The sequence below is a fragment of the Salvelinus fontinalis genome, chromosome 38 (assembly GCF_029448725.1).
Source record: "Salvelinus fontinalis isolate EN_2023a chromosome 38, ASM2944872v1, whole genome shotgun sequence".
NCBI lineage: Eukaryota > Metazoa > Chordata > Actinopteri > Salmoniformes > Salmonidae > Salvelinus > Salvelinus fontinalis.
Window position 1 is genome coordinate 29345751 of NC_074702.1, and position 20206 is coordinate 29365956.

At 43.9% G+C, this 20206-nt stretch overlaps 1 protein-coding gene across 2 annotated transcripts in view; it reads left to right on the top strand.

The window, feature by feature from the left end:
- Nucleotides 1-19948, top strand: part of LOC129837060 (sodium/potassium-transporting ATPase subunit alpha-3-like) — a 26620-nt gene extending 6672 nt beyond the window's left edge. Inside the window, exons 3-22 of one of the 2 annotated variants that reach the window (XM_055902960.1) lie at nt 6147-6266; nt 6838-6897; nt 7399-7602; nt 7956-8069; nt 8156-8290; nt 8401-8518; nt 8907-9175; nt 9811-10009; nt 13705-13949; nt 14125-14317; nt 14595-14907; nt 15163-15313; nt 15650-15818; nt 16187-16341; nt 16592-16715; nt 17096-17241; nt 17503-17633; nt 17974-18075; nt 18268-18359; nt 18518-19948. In XM_055902960.1, the coding sequence (XP_055758935.1) occupies nt 6147-6266; nt 6838-6897; nt 7399-7602; nt 7956-8069; nt 8156-8290; nt 8401-8518; nt 8907-9175; nt 9811-10009; nt 13705-13949; nt 14125-14317; nt 14595-14907; nt 15163-15313; nt 15650-15818; nt 16187-16341; nt 16592-16715; nt 17096-17241; nt 17503-17633; nt 17974-18075; nt 18268-18359; nt 18518-18546 (3069 nt within the window). In that variant the 3' untranslated portion in view covers nt 18547-19948. The remainder of the gene's footprint in view (nt 1-6146; nt 6267-6837; nt 6898-7398; nt 7603-7955; nt 8070-8155; nt 8291-8400; nt 8519-8906; nt 9176-9810; nt 10010-13704; nt 13950-14124; nt 14318-14594; nt 14908-15162; nt 15314-15649; nt 15819-16186; nt 16342-16591; nt 16716-17095; nt 17242-17502; nt 17634-17973; nt 18076-18267; nt 18360-18517) is intronic. The other variant, XM_055902961.1, reaches the window with a different exon arrangement.
- Nucleotides 19949-20206: the final 258 nt, after the last annotated feature.

Sequence of the window (20206 nt, forward strand, 5' to 3'; positions counted from 1 at the left end):
TTTCTGTGCGTATGGAACATAACTGTCATTGTGACAAAAAGCAACGGCAAATATTTTACAACCAAGACGTGTCTTGATATGAAACCATTTCTAGATATGCACCTTAGAGTCTGCTGCCCTATATACATAGACTTGGAATCACTGGCCACTAATACCGGAACATTAGTCACTTTAAAAATGTTTAAATAACGTTTACATATTGCTTTACTCATCTCATATGTATATACTGTATTGTATTCTACCGTATTCTAGTCGATGCCACTCCGACATTGCTCAGTCTAATTCCATTCTTTTATTTTTAGATGTGTGTGTTGTTGTGAATTGTTAGATACTACTGCACTGTTGGAGCTAGGAACACAAGCATTTCGCTATCCCTGCAATAACATCTGCTAAATATGTGCATGTGACCAATAACATTTGATTTGATTTTCCTGAAAGTCTTAATGCAGTGATTTTCCCATTTCATTATCACTCTTTAACATGGAGAAGAAACTCTCTCCTGGAAGTTAGCTAGGGAGAGTTATTGTATTTGGTGTACAATATAGTAGCTAATCAAGACAAGAGCAATCAGTCTAGCTAATCCTACTAGCATGAGCCCCCAGGCCCAGCCACCTACCCAGCCCAGCCCCCTACCCCTAGGCCATGCCCCCTGTGGCTACCTAGCCCTATACCCCAGGGCTGTTGGAACCAGATGTCCCTATCAAATCAAATTGTATTTGTCACATGCGCCGAATACAACAGATGTAGACCTTACAGTGAAATGCTTACAAGCCCTTAACCAACAATGCACACTCCCGTATAGTATATAGTTCACATAAAGCCAAGAGCAGTGGAATTCAAACTTTTTCAGCGGGGATCACATTTTTTCCGCCAGAATTTCTGGGGTTGCCATTCCCCCCCCCCCCCCCCGAGAATTTGTTGTGACCCCATCCCATCCCAAATCTAATAACACAACCTGTAAATGCAGATTTTTTACATCAACAAATCACATTTAATTCATTGCATTTTCATCTCCTATCAAAACAAAAAGAAACCAATAAATGCATTTACTCAATTTATTCACAGCAGGACCTAATGGACATATAACTGTCATCATCACTACCCTCCGCCCCGAAAACCTTCCCCATTGGCTAGGATCCCTTCACATCAGCCTATCAACTAGTAGTGTCACGTGGTTCATGGCTGGCCTGATAGGCTTACAAGAGATAATCAAACTATATTGGGAGAAGGGTGTTGTACAGCCATGGTTACAGATACTGTCACTTATAAAGTGTTGTTATTCACCACACACAGGGCACAGTACGTGAGGATTCGTCTCCAATGGCACCCTACTCCATACATAGTGCACTATCAAAAGTACTGCACTACATTGGGGAAAGAATGGGTCTAAAGTATTCCACTACATAGGGAATAGGGTGTCATTTGGGAACCACTCAAGGTAATGAGGTTTATATAATTTATTTCGGGAAGTGTGTAGTATGGAGAAATCTATCTACCATCTTAGTCAATTCAAGCTTCACACACAATCAAACTGTTTTCCTGCTATAGTTACCATTTCCCCTTTTGTAGGTTCCCTAAAACGGGAACCCAAACAATGCAACTTCTTCCCGCCTCTTGTGAAACCCTTCACCTCTCATGCATACCAGGGGAGGCTGGGATGCCACGCAAGCAGGTCCATCACCGTTAGGGGGCATGCCCAAGCCTGTGTGCCCTAGACAGACAGACTGACATGATGGATGGTATTGGCTACTGTGGTTCACTACAGTGTGGAAGTGTTCAACATATGAAACATGCCCCGTGTTCACTTCACTTCAGAACGAATGAGTCTGACTAATAACTGAGAAAACATTACATATACCGGTAGGCCATTGTCTGTTTTAATATCTCTCCTAGTCTCCTATTTTTTTCCCTTCTCACGCTCTTCTCATACCCTTTCTCTTCTCTGTTCCTATTATTATCTGCCCCCCCCCCCCCCACTCTCTCGCTCTCTCTGTCTGCCGCAGTGCGTGTTCTCGCTGCGCAGACAGGCTGTAGCCACCTCGACAATGACTCACCTCTGCCTAGCTGTTGGCAGGCTTATAGCTTGCGCATATAAGAAGGTATCTCGTTCTTTCTTATAAAGATACACACACCACACACACACACACACACACACACACACACACACACACACACACACACACACATACGTGTTGGCTATTTCCTCGAATGTCCAGTTACCGAGGCATCAATTATTACTGAGCGATCAGATCAGGGGGATCCTACAGTACTAGGCCACCGCCCACCACTAAGCCTCAGTCACCATGCCAACCTCCATGGTAATGTGACCTCCTAACCAGGCGCTTAGCTCCGGGTAAAACGGGACAAAACCAGAACAGAACATTATAACCAGACAAACCACAGCAGCATGACATCAATAGAATGGGATGAACTCTTGCTAGTTTCTTTTCAAACGTAGTGTACGCACACCCAAATGATGTTCTACACTCCTCTGGTAGTTTAGCACGCTAGTAGCCTTAGTAATCTGCTCCAAAGTGAATGTGCCTGTCTTCCTTGTTCCAGACAGTCTGTCTTCCACTTGAGAAGATTAGAATGTGCGGAGGAGATGCGGTACTCTATACTGTAGTATCTGTCTGTTTGTAAGCCACCGACTCCAGTTCCTCCAGTCTGTGTCTGTCAGTAGCCACCGACTCCAGTTCCTCCAGTCTGTGTCTGTCAGTAGGTCCGTCTGTCTTTCTTTGTCCGTCCGTGTGAGAGCTAGTGGTTGTAATTTCAGCCTGCAGTCTCTGTTTCTTCTCTGAAACAACATCATTGCATTCCATTTCCCCCAACAACAAATGGTAGAAACAGACAGGCAGACAAGACAGACAGATAGACAGATAGATGACATGTTGTATTGAACAATGAGGAACAAAACCACGCTCTCTAAATGTTTTTGCTTGTAACCTAGGCGATAGTCGTGACCTCGTAAAAGCAATGAAGAAATCTTGCCACACAGCTTGAGGGTTGTGGGTAAAAGGAGAAGCTTGGGTTGTTCCTTGCGTGTTATGAAAGATTGAGTGGTATTAGCCCACACACACATGCCTGCACGCATGTTTACACCGCCACCACACACACACACACGTGTGTAAGGGGCCAACATCCACTTTCTGGGTCCGCAGGTTGTAAGGTCACGACCCTGCAGGTGGGGTTGTTTGTTTTACAGTGTTATAGAACAATCTGTTAGAGTGGGATCCCAGTCACGCTGTCACTCACTGATATACACAGCCTGAGTCAACAGACAAAGAATAGTGGTCGATATCTAATTAGTGGAGTTAGAGAAGAGCTCTTCTCTCCCTCTCTCTCACCTCCCACTGCTGTCTCTCTTTCCATCGCCCCATCACTGTCTTTCTCTTTTTTTCATTAATCTCTCTCTATCCATCCCTCTCTTGTAATGCCTGTTTCAACTGTCTCCGCTCTTCCAGTGTTTGCATTAGCATTAAATTGTGTGTGTGTGTGTGTGTGTGTGTGTGTGCGTGTGTGTGTGTGTGTGTGTGTGTGTGTGTGTGTGTGTGTGTGTGTGTGTGTGTGTGTGTGTGTGTGTGTGTGTGTGTGTGTGTGTGTGTGTGCGCGTGTGCGCGTGCGTACGTTTGTGATGAGCAGGTGTGCTGTCAGACCTAACAATGTACTCTAAATGCATTTCAATGGCCATTGAAAAACCTGCCTAGCTAGAAACTCCACACCTTGTGTGCCTAACCCAGACCTGTTAGCTTATCTATAACATCTACCCCTGCACTGTTTGGCTAAAGATGCTTATCTCGATGCCAACCAGAGTATTTCATGTGCATGTTATATTGAAGTACCCACGCACACACACACACACACACACACACACACACACACACACACACACACACACACACACACACACACACACACACACACACACACACACACACACACACACACACACACACACACACACACACACACACACACACACACACGGAGGTAGGCCAATCTCAAAGGGCTTGAGTAGCAGTAGTCTTCTATCAGTCTCTCCTTTGTTCTGCATTCGGCTCTCTAGGCCTGTCTGGTCTTGTTGCAGCGAGAGTTCACTCGCATTCTCGGTTGACGACATACACATGCGCACGTGTGTGTGTGTGTGTGTGTGTGTGTGTGTGTGTGTGTGTGTGTGTGTGTGTGTGTGTGTGTGTGTGTGTGGGAAGGTTGATTTTTGTAGTCAACTTGTGTGTGGTTTGTGGGGAGATGTGTTTGGGTCGACTGTTTGAACCAATCTTTTCAGGGTTAGTTTGTGTTCAAGGGAGACTCTAGTGTGTTCCAGTATTACTACTGTAAATCAGGGGCCGAGTGGAGACCTGCAGTGTTCACTATAAATCCTCCTCAAACCTTTCTGACCACAATGAACCGCTTAAGACTGGTCTCTTTTACACGTGGAAGATTCTATGCATCTGAAATTTCTCAACTGAACCCGCGTTCAGCACTGGGACTTTCAGTGGCAAGTTTACTCACCCATTCATGGCATTGTACTTAGTCAGTCAAGTGTGTTTATCAGGGCGTGGGAGATTAGGTCCTGTGTGTTTAGCTCGGTACAGGCTATTTATTTGGTTTGTGATGGACCAGGGCAAAAATAAAAACTTGACCTGAATGTGTATTTGCCCTTTATTATTCAGAATAAATTAACAGGTAGGGGTCAACCATATCCAAAGAAGTCCAGTGTAGGTGCAGGCTTTTGTTCCGACCAAGCAGTAACACAGGCGAAACCCAGTCAAACCAAGGCAGTAGACCAAGCCTGTTAGAGCATGTCATCTTGACAATAGCCACCGGGGGGCTTCCCTGTGTTTCCTTGAACACTACGCCATACAGTCACTTGATGTTGATGCTAGAACAAATAGAAGTGACCATATAGTTAGAATAGATGAGAAAGTGTGAGCTACATGTTCTTAATTAAGGGTGATGGGTGTGGTAAGAGACAGACAGATTACCTTTTGGATGTATTTTGGACTCTGTGGTCCTTTAACCCGTCTGGTCCTTTATTACATCACTGATTGTATTGATCCTGCAGCAAAGTCAGTTTCCTTGATGAGTTGGCTGTGTCAATGAGCGGCTTTTCCACTAGAACCCTCCTGGAAGCCATTTTGTCTCTCTCTCTCATTCTGTCAACTGAGGGACTCTGGTCAGGGGCTTCTGTATTGATTTGATTTGAGCATCAGTTAGTGTAAATCGGAACATGAGCTAATGCAACACTTTGTGCTCCCTAGAAGAGAGACATCTGTCTGTGTGTGTGTGTGTGTACGCACGTGTGTGTGTGTCTGCGAAACTGTTTCATATTCAACACACCACAGTCACGTTGATGTATCCAATCGAAATGAATAGATATTAATCTAATCTAGGGGTTCCCGAGTGGCGCATCGGTCTAAGGCACCGCATCTCAGTGCTAGAAGCGTCACTAGAGACACTCTGGTTCGATTCCAGACTGTATCACAACCGGCCGTGATTGGGACTCCCGTAGGGCGGCGCACAATTGACCCAGCGTCATCCGGGTTTGGCCGGTGTAGGCCGTCTATTGTAAATAAGAATTTGTTCTTAACTGACTTGCCTAGTTAAATAAAGGTTCAATTTTAAAAATATATCTAATAATTAGAGAGGTTTTGAAGACTGAGAGAATGCACTGTATCTGCACTGTGTTTCTCTTTCAGGGCCTCTGTGCCCCACCAGCTAGTGTGTGTGTGTGTGTGTGTGTGTGTGTGTGTGTGTGTGTGTGTGTGTGTGTGTGTGTGTGTGTGTGTGTGTGTGTGCGTGTGCGTGTGCGTGTGCGTGTCCGTGTGTGCGTGCGAGTGTGGAGAACATACAGTAGTCTCTGGTGACAGTTAACATAAATGACAAATTAAGCAGGTGGCCAGTGGATACAAACTGTGATAGCGGGTTCCCGAGATGAGACAGACACTGCAGTAAAGCCAGACGATCGTTTGATCCTTCTGTCTGTGATCTCTGTGAAGATCAAATGGGTATCAGAGACAATAATGAAGTCCCTCTCCCCATCTGTTGTGTCTGGTGCTTTAACCATGTTTCTATTTAAATAATAGTGAAAGTATCCCCCCCCCTAATCCCTTCCCCCCTCTCTTACTGTCCCCCCCACCGCCCAGTATGGGCGGTCGGACAGTTACCGCGTTGCTACCTCGCAGGATAAAGATGGCAAATCTTCTCCCAGCAAGAAGAACAAGAAGGGGAAGGACATGGATGAACTCAAGAAAGAAGTACCGATTGTAAGTGACTTTCACACAGTGGCACACACACACACTGCCCTGCTCAAGGGGCACCCCCATAACGATTATTGAAATACTAACATATGCCTCTTTGTAAGTTAGAGTATGAATATTGATCGAATACTTTCAGGATACCCCCCAAGAGTCAATGTGTAACTGGAACACACACTCTCTAAATAGTTTGGAGAAAGACCTTAAAGTGAATGATAGTAATTAAGTCAAAATTCTCCTAGTTTGTTTTAAATTCATTGTTATGATATTTACGGAATATTCTCAATGTTTCTCTCTCCCACACAAATACACATACATACACTCTCTCCCTCTCCCTCTCCCTCTCTCTCTCTCCCTCTCTCTCCCTCTCTCTCCCTCTCCCTCTCCCTCTCTCTCCCTCTCCCTCTCCCTCTCCCTCTCTCTCTCTCCCTCTCTCTCTCTCCCTCTCCCTCTCCCTCTCCCTCTCCCTCTCCCTCTCTCTCTCTCTCTCTCTCTCTCTCTCTCTCTCTCTCTCTCTCTCTCTCTCCCTCTATCTGTCTCTGTCTCTCGCTCTTTCCCTTCCTCCCTCTCTACCTTACAGACGGAACACAAGATGTCCATAGAGGAGTGCTGCAGGAAGTTCAACACCGACATTGTCCAGGTGACTCCTCCTACTGTACTGTACCATAGAGGTTTATCTATGTTGTACCGTGGAGATACTAGTCGTCGGCGAGTCCTGCTGTGTCACTAACAGAGCCGCTACTAGGCCACTAGATGGTGGTGTTTTACTATTTTACATTCACTCATGCAACACGATCGGTGTATTTGAAGGGGATCAGTTTGAGCAACGTTTTAATGCGTTCTAAGACTTCGCATGACCCCTTATAAACTCTCAATCATAATCTTATAATTATCCTTACTACGTTAGAGCCTTTTTGAGTCAGTTGAAAATGTTCTAGGTAAAGACAACACATTTGAAGCCTCATTATAATATTTTAAAGACTCATACACGCTTATAAGTAGTCATAAAGCATTATACCTGCAGGCTTAAAGTTTTACCCATATAATCACATATTAGATTTAATAGGATTTTTATGGTGCTACCCCTAATTTCACCACACTCAGTTCTAGGTTTAACGCACCCCACTCTCTCCCTACCCAGGGTCTGACCAACGCCAAGGCGGCTGAGTTTCTGATCAGGGACGGTCCCAATTGCCTCACCCCTCCCCCGACCACCCCCGAGTGGATCAAGTTCTGTCGCCAGCTATTCGGTGGCTTCTCCATCCTGCTGTGGACCGGCGCCATCCTTTGTTTCCTGGCCTACGCCATCCAGGCCGCCACCGAGGACGAGCCGGCAGGAGACAACGTGAGTCACACCCACGCGCACACACATGCACCCAAACACTAAACGTAAACACAGCCACAGAATAAGGGACAGTTAGAGCCACACACAGCTGAATCACGCGTACCTAAGTTGACCAAACCTCACACACACTGCCAGCAGCGCCAGTCCCTAACCTTAATTCTAACGTACACCCAAATGGCTAATGTACTTGGTCATTGACACTTTTTTCTGTTTTTGCATGATCATCTAGTCTAGTGACTATTACTGCGGTGGTCTGTGTTCAGTTTGAAGCTAAATACTCCTGCTATGCATTGACCTGCAATGTACACAGTGTAACAATGGGATTTCCTGTCTTTCTCTCTCTCTCTCCTCAGTTGTACCTGGGTATCGTGCTCTCTGTAGTCGTCGTGGTCACCGGTTGTTTCTCCTACTTCCAGGAGGCCAAGAGCTCCAAAATCATGGAGTCCTTCAAGAACATGGTGCCCCAGGTAAACACGTGTGTGTGTGTTTGTGTGTGTGTATAAATGAATGTGTGCATGGACTATCTAACCCTCCCTCTGTGTTCTCCCTGTAGCAAGCCTTGGTGATCCGTGAAGGCGAAAAGATGACGATCAACGCTGAGGAGGTGGTGGCAGGAGACCTGGTGGAGGTGAAGGGCGGAGACAGGATCCCCGCCGACCTCCGAGTCGTCTCTGCTCACGGCTGCAAGGTACCATACACACACACAATCCCACACACAGTTCAGATAACACACACTCACACAGCTACACATTTTACTTAACATTTTTTATCCTTCTGGGTTTTGTCCTTCTCCTATAGGTGGATAACTCCTCCCTGACTGGCGAATCAGAACCCCAGAGCAGGTCACCTGACTGTACCCATGACAACCCCCTGGAGACCCGCAATGTCGCTTTCTTCTCCACCAACTGCGTTGAAGGTAACCATAGAAACTGATAACTCACAGACAAACAGACAGACACATCAGCTGTTCTGTCCCTGACAATTCTCCTATCCTCTTTTCTCTATTCCTGCGTGTCAGACTCGACCTACCAAATTCAGTCAGCAGGGTCCTACTGCAGTATTGGATGCTGCACCCCAGCAGCACTAAGGCTTGCTAGGCTTTTGACTGGTTCAACTAAGCTGATTCAAACGTAATATTATACCATAGAGCTGCTGTTGACACAGAAGTTACCCACATAAGCATACAAGAGTTCCCACTTTTACTTCTCTTCTCCCATTTCAACCTCTCTTTTTTCCTGAATGAATATATGCCCTCTATTTCCCCCCTCTCTCTCTCCCTCCCTCTCTCTATCTCTCTTTCTCAGGTACGGCGCGTGGCATTGTGGTGTGCACCGGCGACCGTACCGTTATGGGCCGTATCGCCACTCTCACCTCCGGTCTAGAGTCGGGCAAGACCCCCATCGCCAAGGAAATTGAGCACTTCATCCACCTGATCACAGGCGTGGCCGTGTTCCTGGGCATCACTTTCTTCATCCTGGCCGTCTGCCTGGGATACACCTGGCTGGAGGCCGTCATCTTCCTCATCGGCATCATTGTGGCCAATGTCCCCGAGGGCTTGCTGGCTACTGTCACTGTGAGTGGCCCTGGCCCCCTCTCCGTCTGACCCTTCCTCTCTATTGCTGTTTCTCTGTGAATCCTATCTCTATTGAACCTCATACCTGTGGGTTCAATTCCCGGGACCACCCGTACGTAAAATCTATGCACTCATGGCTGTGAGTCATCTGCTAAATATCATGTATTATAAACAGTGCATTCGGGAAAGTATTCCGACCCCTGGACTTTTTCCACATTTTGTTACGTTACAGCCTTATTCTAAAATGGATTAAATGTTTCCCCCCCCCCTCATCAATCTAAACACAATACCCCATAATGACAAAGCAAAAACAGGTTTTTAGAATTTTTTGAAATGTTACATTTGCATACTGTAAATGAGATTCATTCTAGATCAACGAGACTGTAGATCTAGACCAACTAGACAGCTACCTACACAATTAACATAGACATACTACACATTGATTAAGACTTAGATCCAGACCAATTATAACTTCTACCAGAAATACATTATTGATCTCTAGACCAACTAGACAGCTGAAGCAAGCACACTCATTTTCTCCAGAATAGGTACCCTTTCTAGTCTGTTGGTACTAGTACCCTCCCTCATTCTGGTTCCTGGATAACCCCTGTCTTCCCTCTGTCTCTGTGCTGTAGGTGTGTCTGACTCTGACTGCCAAGCGTATGGCGAAGAAGAACTGCCTGGTCAAGAATCTGGAAGCTGTGGAGACCCTAGGCTCCACCTCCACCATCTGCTCCGACAAGACAGGCACGCTGACCCAGAACAGGATGACCGTGGCCCACATGTGGTTCGACAACCAGATCCACGAGGCTGACACCACAGAGGACCAGTCTGGTAAGAGGAGATCAGGAGGGTTAGGATTGGAGTTGGTGTTAGATATAATGGCAGAGTTTGGGCTCAGACACACCAATAGCGTTTTCTGGCCGAGAGCACTTAGCACCTCTGAATGTAATTTGCACACCGATTTTACATGTAGAACACCGTGAAAAATGTTGCCGCACTGAAAGATTGGCTGGCGAATGCTAGATCCACATTCAGTGTGATGTGCGCGAGCCTTTAGAGTTTGGGTTGGAGTTTATGTTAGAGTTAGTGTTAGTTAATGTTAGAGTTAGTGTTAGTGTCAGAGTTAATGTTAGAGTTAGTGTTAGAGTTATAGTTAGAGTTAATGTTAGAGTTAATGTAAGAGTTAATGTTAGTTAATGTTAGAGTTAATGTAAGAGTTAACGTTATAGTTAGTGTTAGAGTTAGTGTTAGTTAATGTAAGAGTTAATGTTAGTTAATGTTAGAGTTAGTGTTAGAGTTAGTGTTAGAGTTAGTGTTAGTGTTAGAGTTAATGTTAGTGTTAGTGTTAATGTCAGAGTTAGTGTCAGAGTTAGTGTCAGAGTTAGTGTCAGAGTTAGTGTCCGAGTTAGTGTCAGAGTTAGAGTTAGAGTTAATGTTAGAGTTAATGTTAGAGTTAATGTTAGAGTTAATGTAAGAGTTAATGTTAGAGTTAATGTAAGAGTTAATGTTAGAGTTAGTGTTAGAGTTAGTGTTAGTGTTAGTGTTAATGTTAGTGTTAATGTTAGTTAATGTTAGAGTTAATGTAAGAGTTAATGTAAGAGTTAATGTTAGAGTTAGTGTTAGAGTTAGTGTTAGTTAATGTTAGAGTTAATGTAAGAGTTAATGTTAGTTAATGTTAGTATTAGTGTTAGAGTTAGTGTTAGAGTTAGTGTTAGTTAATGTTAGAGTTAATGTTAGTGTTAGTGTTAATGTTAGTGTTAGAGTTAGTGTTAGAGTTAATGTTAGAGTCAGTGTTAATGTTAGTGTTAGTGTTAGTGTTAGAGTTAATGTTAGTGTTAGTGTTAGAGTTAATGTTAGTGTTAGTGTTAGTGTTAGAGTTAATGTTAGTGTTAGTGTTAGTGTTAGAGTTAATGTTAGTGTTAGTGTTAGTGTTAGAGTTAATGTTAGTGTCAGTGTTAGTGTTAGAGTTAGTGTTAGTGTCAGTGTTAGTGTTAGTGTTAGAGTTAATGTTAGTGTCAGTGTTAGTGTTAGTGTTAGAGTTAATGTTAGTGTCAGTGTTAGTGTTAGTGTTAGTGTTAGAGTTAATGTTAGAGTTAATGTTAGTGTCAGTGTTAGTGTTAGTGTTAGTGTTAGAGTTAATGTTAGAGTTAATGTTAGAGTTAATGTTAGAGTTAGTGTTAGAGTTAGTGTTAGAGTTAGAGTTAATGTTAGAGTTAGTGTTAGAGTTAGAGTTAGTGTTTTAGTTGGAGTTAGTGTTTTACTTGGAGTTAGTGTTAGAGTTAGTGTTAGAGTTAGTGTTAGAGTTAGTGTTAGAGTTAGTGTTAGAGTTAATGTTAGAGTTAGTGTTAGTGTTAGAGTTAGAGTTAATGTTAGAGTTAGTGTTAATGTTAGAGTTAGTGTTAGTGTTAGAGTTAGTGTTAGAGTTAGTGTTAATGTTAGAGTTAGTGTTAATGTTAGAGTTAGTGTTAGTGTTAGAGTTAGTGTTAGAGTTAGTGTTAGAGTTAGTGTTAGAGTTAGTGTTAGAGTTAGTGTTAGAGTTAGTGTTAGAGTTAGAGTTAATGTTAGAGTTAGTGTTAGAGTTAGAGTTAGTGTTTTAGTTGGAGTTAGTGTTTTACTTGGAGTTAGTGTTAGAGTTAGTGTTTTAGTTGGAGTTAGTGTTTTAGTTGGAGTAAGAGTTAGTGTTAATGTTAGAGTTAGAGTTAGTGTTTTAGTTGGAGTTAGTGTTTTAGTTAGAGTTAGTGTTTTAGTTGGAGTTAGTGTTAGAGTTAGTGTTAGAGTTAGTGTTAGAGTTAGTGTTAATGTTAGAGTTAGAGTTAGTGTTTTAGTTGGAGTTAGTGTTTTAGTTGGAGTTAGTGTTTTAGTTGGAGTTAATGTTAGTGTTAGTGTTAGAGTTAATGTTAGTGTTAGTGTTAGAGTTAATGTTAGTGTTAGTGTTAGTGTTAGAGTTAATGTTAGAGTTAATGTTAGAGTTAATGTTAGAGTTAGTGTTAGAGTTAGTGTTAGAGTTAGTGTTAGAGTTAGTGTTAGAGTTAGAGTTAATGTTAGAGTTAGTGTTAGAGTTAGAGTTAGTGTTTTAGTTGGAGTTAGTGTTTTACTTGGAGTTAGTGTTAGAGTTAGTGTTAGAGTTGGTGTTAGAGTTAGTGTTAGAGTTAATGTTAGAGTTAGTGTTAGTGTTAGAGTTAGAGTTAATGTTAGAGTTAGTGTTAATGTTAGAGTTAGTGTTAGAGTTAGTGTTAGAGTTAGTGTTAGAGTTAGTGTTAGAGTTAATGTTAGAGTTAGTGTTAGAGTTAGTGTTAGAGTTAGTGTTAGAGTTAGTGTTAGAGTTAGAGTTAATGTTAGAGTTAGTGTTAGAGTTAGAGTTAGTGTTTTACTTGGAGTTAGTGTTAGAGTTAGTGTTAGAGTTAGTGTTTTAGTTGGAGTTAGTGTTTTAGTTGGAGTAAGTGTTTTAGTTGGAGTTAGAGTTAGTGTTAATGTTAGAGTTAGAGTTAGTGTTTTAGTTGGAGTTAGTGTTTTAGTTAGAGTTAGTGTTTTAGTTGGAGTTAGTGTTAGAGTTAGTGTTAGAGTTAGTGTTAGAGTTAGTGTTAATGTTAGAGTTAGAGTTAGTGTTTTAGTTGGAGTTAGTGTTTTAGTTGGAGTTAGTGTTTTAGTTGGAGTTAGTGTTTTAGTTGGAGTTAATGTTAGAGTTAGTGTTAGAGTTAGTGTTAGAGTTAATGTTTTAGTTGGAGTTAGTGTTAGAGATAGTGTTAATGTTAGAGTTAGTGTTAGAGTTAGTGTTTTAGTTGGAGTTAGTGTTAGAGTTAGTGTTAGAGTTAGTGTTAGAGTTAGTGTTAATGTTAGAGTTAGAGTTAGTGTTTTAGTTGGAGTTAGTGTTTTAGTTGGAGTTAGTGTTTTAGTTGGAGTTAGTGTTAGAGTTAGTGTTTTAGTTGGAGTTAGTGTTTTAGTTGGAGTTAGTGTTTTAGTGGAGTTAATGTTAGAGTTAGTGTTAGAGTTAGTGTTAGAGTTAATGTTCTAGTTGGAGTTAGTGTTAGAGATAGTGTTAATGTTAGAGTTAGTGTTAGAGTTAGTGTTTTAGTTGGAGTTAGAGTTAGTGTTAGAGTTAGTGTTAGAGTTAGTGTTTTAGTTGGAGTTAGTGTTAGAGATAGTGTTAATGTTAGAGTTAGTGTTAGAGTTTGCGTTTTAGTTGGAGTTAGTGTTAGAGTTAGTGTTTTAGTTGGAGTTTAGTTAGTGTTTTAGTTAGAGGTAGTGTTAGAGATTGTGTTAATGTTAGAGTTAATGTTAGTGTTAGTGTTTGTGTTTTAGTTGGAGTTAGTATTAGAGCTCGAGTTTGGGTTGGATGTTGGTGTTAGAGTTAAAGTTTGCGTTACAGTCACGTTTAGAGACAGGTTTAAGTTTAGGAATCCCTCTTGAGTTGAAGTAGTTCTATAACCTATGTATTCACATGGTAGTTACACAGACTAGTACAGTTTAATTACAGGTTAGGAATTGATATTGTTTTATCATCTCTAATCGGCCACCTCTCTCTCCAGGTGCCTCCTTTGACAAGACCTCAGCCTCATGGGCTGCCCTGGCTCGCGTCGCAGCTCTCTGCAACCGTGCCGTGTTCAAAGCCGGCCAGGACCAACTGCCCATCCTGAAGAGGGACACTGCTGGTGATGCATCCGAGTCTGCCCTGCTCAAGTGTATCGAGCTGTCCTGTGGCTCTGTCAAACAAATACGAGAGAAGAACAAGAAGGTGGCCGAGATCCCGTTCAACTCCACCAACAAGTACCAGGTACGTAACACACATATGTGTACATACACACACACACGCACAAACACAACACTCAAATGGATTGGCTTCTAATAACGTGATGGATTCGTTTCTAACACCATGTCCGATCTCACCTCTACCCCTTCTTCCCCCCTATTTCTCTCTCTCTCCCTTCCATCCTCAACCACCCCCACAGCTGTCAGTTCACGAGACAGAGGATCCCAATGACAACCGCTACCTGCTAGTGATGAAGGGAGCCCCAGAGAGGATCCTGGACCGCTGCACCACCATCATCATCCAGGGCAAGGAGCAGCCCATGGACGAGGAGATGAAGGAATCCTTCCAGAACGCCTACATGGAGCTTGGAGGACTGGGAGAGAGAGTACTCGGTGAGACAGGGAGAGTGAAAGGAGGGGGGGAGATGTGAAAGGAAGGATGAGAAGAAGGAAGAGGAGTGGGGTGGGTTGTTAGAGGGAGGGGAGGGGGACAGAAGGAAAGAGGCTTGAGGAGGAGGAAAGGAGGGAAGGTCAGGATGTTGGTTCTTGGACAATGGGTCAAATGTACCGTATCCAATGATGAATAGAAGTGAGGGCTGAAGGATTGACTGATTTAGTAGAGGATGAGTAGAACGAGTAAATCAAGCTAACCCCTCCTGTCACTCCCCAGGTTTCTGCCACCTGCTAATGCCTGAAGACCAGTACCCCAAGGGCTTTGCCTTCGACTGTGACGACGTCAACTTCACCACAGAGGGCCTGTGCTTCGTGGGCCTCATGTCCATGATTGACCCTCCCCGTGCCGCTGTACCCGACGCTGTGGGCAAATGCCGTTCGGCTGGCATCAAAGTCATCATGGTGACAGGTGATCATCCAATCACTGCCAAGGCCATCGCTAAGGGCGTGGGCATCATCTCCGAGGGCAACGAGACAGTGGAGGACATCGCCTCTCGCCTCAATATCCCCGTCAGCCAGGTCAACCCAAGGTGAGAAACATGAGACGCGTGCGTGCACACACACACACACGCACACACACACACACACACACACACACACACACACACACACACACACACACACACACACACACACACACTACATCATTTCACAATGACGGTGAGACCACACGGGATCCCGTTCTGCTAATTCATTGTTCTCATTAATTTTCCCTCTCATATCACTTTCGCCCTGTCTCCGTGGATCCAAGCTAACTATTCTAATGTGTGTGTGTGTGTCTCCAGGGATGCCAAGGCTTGTGTGATCCATGGTACAGACCTGAAGGAACTGTCTCAGGATCAAATGGACGACATCCTCAGAAACCACACTGAGATTGTGTTTGCCAGGACCTCCCCACAGCAGAAACTCATCATCGTAGAGGGCTGCCAGCGACTGGTGAGACACACACACAAACAAACAGAAAGACACACACCACCCGAATCCATCACCCGATCAACAAAAGTGAACTTGCTTTCCACGACTACACTAATATAAGTCTGCGAACAAGGTTGGGGTTCATTCAGTTTTCAGTTTGGGAAGATTGTTGACATTTTATTCATGCATTTGAAAATGAATTGATTGAATTGAACAGGGAATTGACCCCATCACTTCCCCCTAGTTTTGGTACAATAGTGCCTTTCTGTGGGCCATGCTCAAAAGCACTACTAAAGTGCGCTATGAGGGGAATAGTGTGCCATTTGGGACACGGGCTAACTCTTCTGTCCCTCCCAGGGTGCCATCGTGGCTGTGACAGGGGACGGTGTGAACGACTCTCCTGCCCTGAAGAAGGCTGACATCGGCGTTGCCATGGGAATCTCCGGCTCTGACGTATCCAAGCAGGCCGCTGACATGATCCTGCTGGACGACAACTTTGCCTCCATCGTTACCGGAGTGGAAGAGGGTGAGAAATGGAATGGGGAGAGAGAGGAGAACAGATGGAAAGAGTAGAAGGGCGTGTGAGAGGGAGAAGTGGAAGAAAGGTAAAAGAGGGCAGAAAAGGAGAAGATGGGAGGGACGGGTAATATGAGCCTGTATGTTTAAAGCATTTCAGAGTAGGTGCTGATCTCAAATCAGTTTTGACTTTTTAGTGAATAAGATCACATGGACAAGAGGGGCCTGATCCTAGATCAGCCCTCCTACTCTGAGACACTTTATGAATAAGGGCAGACCCTGATCCAACCTTGAGTGACCTTTGCTCAATTCTACAGAGGTTAGTGGTCAGAGTTCAGTGTGTGACCTCTGTGTGTGTGTCCTCCTGTCTCCCTGCAGGTCGTCTGATCTTTGATAACCTGAAGAAGTCCATTGCATATACCCTGACCAGTAACATCCCTGAGATCACACCCTTCCTCCTCTTCATCATCGTCAATATCCCCCTACCACTGGGAACCATCACCATCCTCTGTATCGACCTGGGAACTGACATGGTAAGGCACACACACACACACATAACACACACACGTGGGACCAATACACACACACACACACACATAACACACACACGTGGGACCAATACACACACACACAAAATACTAAATTGTGCATTGTTGAAAATAATGTCACACGTACACTTGATATGCCCTATCTCACATGGAGCGATCAATCAAATATACATCAATGTGAAATATTTGTTTCTCATACAAACTCACATCTGTGACCTGTGACACCCTCCCCCAGGTGCCCGCCATCTCCCTGGCCTATGAGGCAGCCGAGAGTGACATCATGAAGCGTCAGCCCAGGAACCCCACCAGGGACAAGCTGGTGAACGAGAGGCTCATCAGCATCGCCTACGGACAAATCGGTGGGTCCCCATTAGCTCCTCTACCTGGTCGGGGCCATGAAGACAGTGCCTATGTAGCTGTTATCACAGCCCACAGCCAGATCAATGATCAATACTTCCCCATGAAGTCCTTGAGCATTAGTCGTGAGAACATTGTGACAAATCTGGTCAGGCAGCAGTTGGGACCTACTCTATGGACAGTGTGGTTGATTAGTCTTCTACCACCCTGTTGTAGAATCTGACAGACTGATGAGTGCATCGATGCTTATAGATCATACATCTATGGCTAGTGGATTATAGTTAACAAATCTACATGAGAAGTCAATGGCTTCTCCTTGTGGGATCCGGTAACATCATTTCCAGAGTGAACATGTGTTAACACTTTGTGTCTGTGTGTGAAGGTATGATCCAGGCTCTGGGAGGCTTCTTCTCCTACTTTGTGATCTTGGCTGAGAATGGCTTCCTACCCTCAATTCTTGTGGGTATCAGGCTCAACTGGGACGACCGCGCTTGCAACGACCTGGAAGACAGCTATGGCCAGCAATGGGTAGGTACACGCTACAATTCCCAGCCAAAATAACTATTCAAAATATAGCAATACAGTATATTACAAGTATATATGCAAATTCATTGTTTACACTATTTCACCATATTTGATCAGATTCTATAAATTCTATAAATTCCCTGACCAAGATGGCTGTCCTTTTAGTCACATTGCCGGGATGCCAATGTCCATTCTATTGTTCCAGTTCATTCTATGATTCAAATACTGTCTCTCACTCCCTTTCTCCTCTGTGTGTGTGTGTAGACATATGAACAGAGGAAGATCGTGGAGTTCACGTGTCACACAGCCTTCTTCGTCAGTATCGTGGTGGTACAGTGGGCTGATGTCATTGTCTGCAAGACCAGGCGGAACTCTGTCTTCCAGCAGGGCATGAAGTAAGTCTGTCTGCCTGTCTGTTTCTGTCTCTCTTTTCCTGTCTGTCTGTCTGTTTCTGTGTCTCTTTTCCTGTCTGTCTGTCTGTCTGTCTGTCTGTCTGCCTGTCTGTCTGTCTGTCTGTCTGTCTGTCTGTCTGTCTCTACATTTGTTAATATACAGTATGCTTGGTCTTTACATGTGTTAATATACAGTATGCTTGGTCTCTACATGTGCTAATATACAGTATGCTTGGTCTCTACATTTGTTAATATACAGTATGCTTGGTCTCTATGTATATTAGTCTCTCTCAACCTCTTATATTTATTCTCATGTCTCTCCTCTGCACTACTCTCCTCTTAGGAACAAGATCCTGATATTTGGCCTGTTTGAGGAGACAGCTCTGGCTGCCTTCTTATCCTACACCCCAGGCATGGATGTGGCACTCAGGATGTTCCCCCTAAAGTGAGTGGAGTAAACCCAGAAATATACAGAAATACACCTACATACACAAACCAAACAGATAGACATAGACATACACACATACTGTACATACACCTACACTGACAACTATTGACCTTCTATCTGCCATGATGTGTGTTTATTAACCTCTGTCCCCCTCCTCTCTCTCTCTCTCTCACTCTCTCTCTCCTCCAGGCCCAGCTGGTGGTTCTGTGCGGTCCCCTACAGTGTCCTCATCTTTGTGTATGATGAGATCCGAAAACTGCTCATCCGTAGGAACCCAGGAGGTATATGGCTGTCTCTTTCTCTATTTATAACATTTAGGTCCGAATCCTAACATGAGATTTGCATTTGTAACTTCACACACAAATCTTTAATTGACACAAAAACAAGACAACTCTCTTAATGCCTCTCTTTTCTCTTCCCCTCCCCTCTCCTCCTACAGGTTGGGTGGAAAGGGAGACATACTATTGAGCGATGGATACCGTCTTTACTCATACCCCTACATTTTCCATTTGTTTCTCCCCCCTTTCATTCCATCCCTGGCAAGACATGTCTTCAGATGCCCCACCCCGTAAAAGACAACAACCGCTTCGAAGCAATTTTCATCACAACTGCCCCAAAGATTAAAAACAGCAAAGCACCTTTACGACTTCCTACATCAGCCCCCATCTCCATCTCCTATGATACTCTTTGCATGTGTTCTCTCACTGCTGTGTACATAAACCAATATATCTACCAAACGGCAGCTGCATATTGTGTATGTAGATTTGAACGAGCTATGATCTAAAGGGAGTGTCGACGCTCGGGGAAAAAAAGGGCCATACCACTCTTCCCCCCTTCCCTTTCTTTCCCCCCTCTATCTCCACACCTCTGTTCCTCCCTCTCTTCCTCCTCCTGCGACCCTTTGCTCGTCCTCCGGTCACACACAGATCTACAGATCACAAGCGAGATCCCACAGCTGACACCAATCGAGCCGTCCCTCTCGCCCTCTCCTGTCTGCAGGAGGAAGAGCGGATGTCTTTCTCACTCCGACCATTTCCTTTTTCTTCAACACTGTTGTTGTTTTTTTATAATATGGGGTGGGGGTTCATTGGTTTTACTTGTTTTTTTCATTTATATAAAGGGAGGGGGGTATGTGAGAGCTGCTTTCCCTCATTTAGGCATAACAAAGCACACCCCGCCATGGCGTCCCCAGTCCCCCTTCCCTTTCTGTCTCTCACACCCTCCTCTCCCCTCTACTCCCTGTTTGTCTGTTTGTGTGCACTGTGTGAACCATTGTCCTTGTTAAATACTACAGTACACCCCCAGTTGGAAAATACAACTCAATCTTTCTGTGTGTTCTAGGAAAACTATATAATTCTATACCGATTTAAAGAAATAAAAATGACATGTTGAAAATAAAACATCTCAAGATACACATTCAGTGAAAAAGAACATCGGCATTGTTGAGCGTGTTATGGGAAAAGAGGAAAGACCACTCTGTTTCCTTTTTCTGTATATGGTTTCCAATCTTTTTTTTCGCCAGGTTTTCAGAAAGCCGATGCAAAAATGTAACAAACAAAAAAAAAAGCGACACGGTTGTGTTTTATTATTAAAACATGTGAGACAGAAACTATGGCGTCCATATTCCTGCTACCACTTCCATGTTCCTGGAGTCCGGTCCAATCTAGGAGACCCAGTCCAGGTATTAAGTTCTGTGTGAATGTCTGTATTGGAGACCAGCAGAGGAACAGCCATTTCAGGCTGGGTCTTACTCAGAGGGCTGTAGGGGGTTGAGACTACAGAAGACAACAAAAAAACAGTAGTAGAACATGTGTGTGAAAGAAAATGAAACCAACACCAATAAAACATCGAGACCATTTAATACAACCTAGCACTGTCTGTGTGTCTTTCTCTCTCTCTGCCTTTGACTCACTTGACTTTCAGCTTCCTTTACCCCTCTTTTCTCGTGTCAGTCTGATACTACATGGCTTAAATGCTAAATGTAGGCCTGAATTTATGAAATCTTGTAGGATAAAAACGGATCAGTAACGTATCTTTTTGTCCTCACCTGGACAACATTTGGGGTTGTGTATACGCAATGAAATATCTGTAAGAGAATAAGAGATTTACAAGTGATTCTTAAGACCAG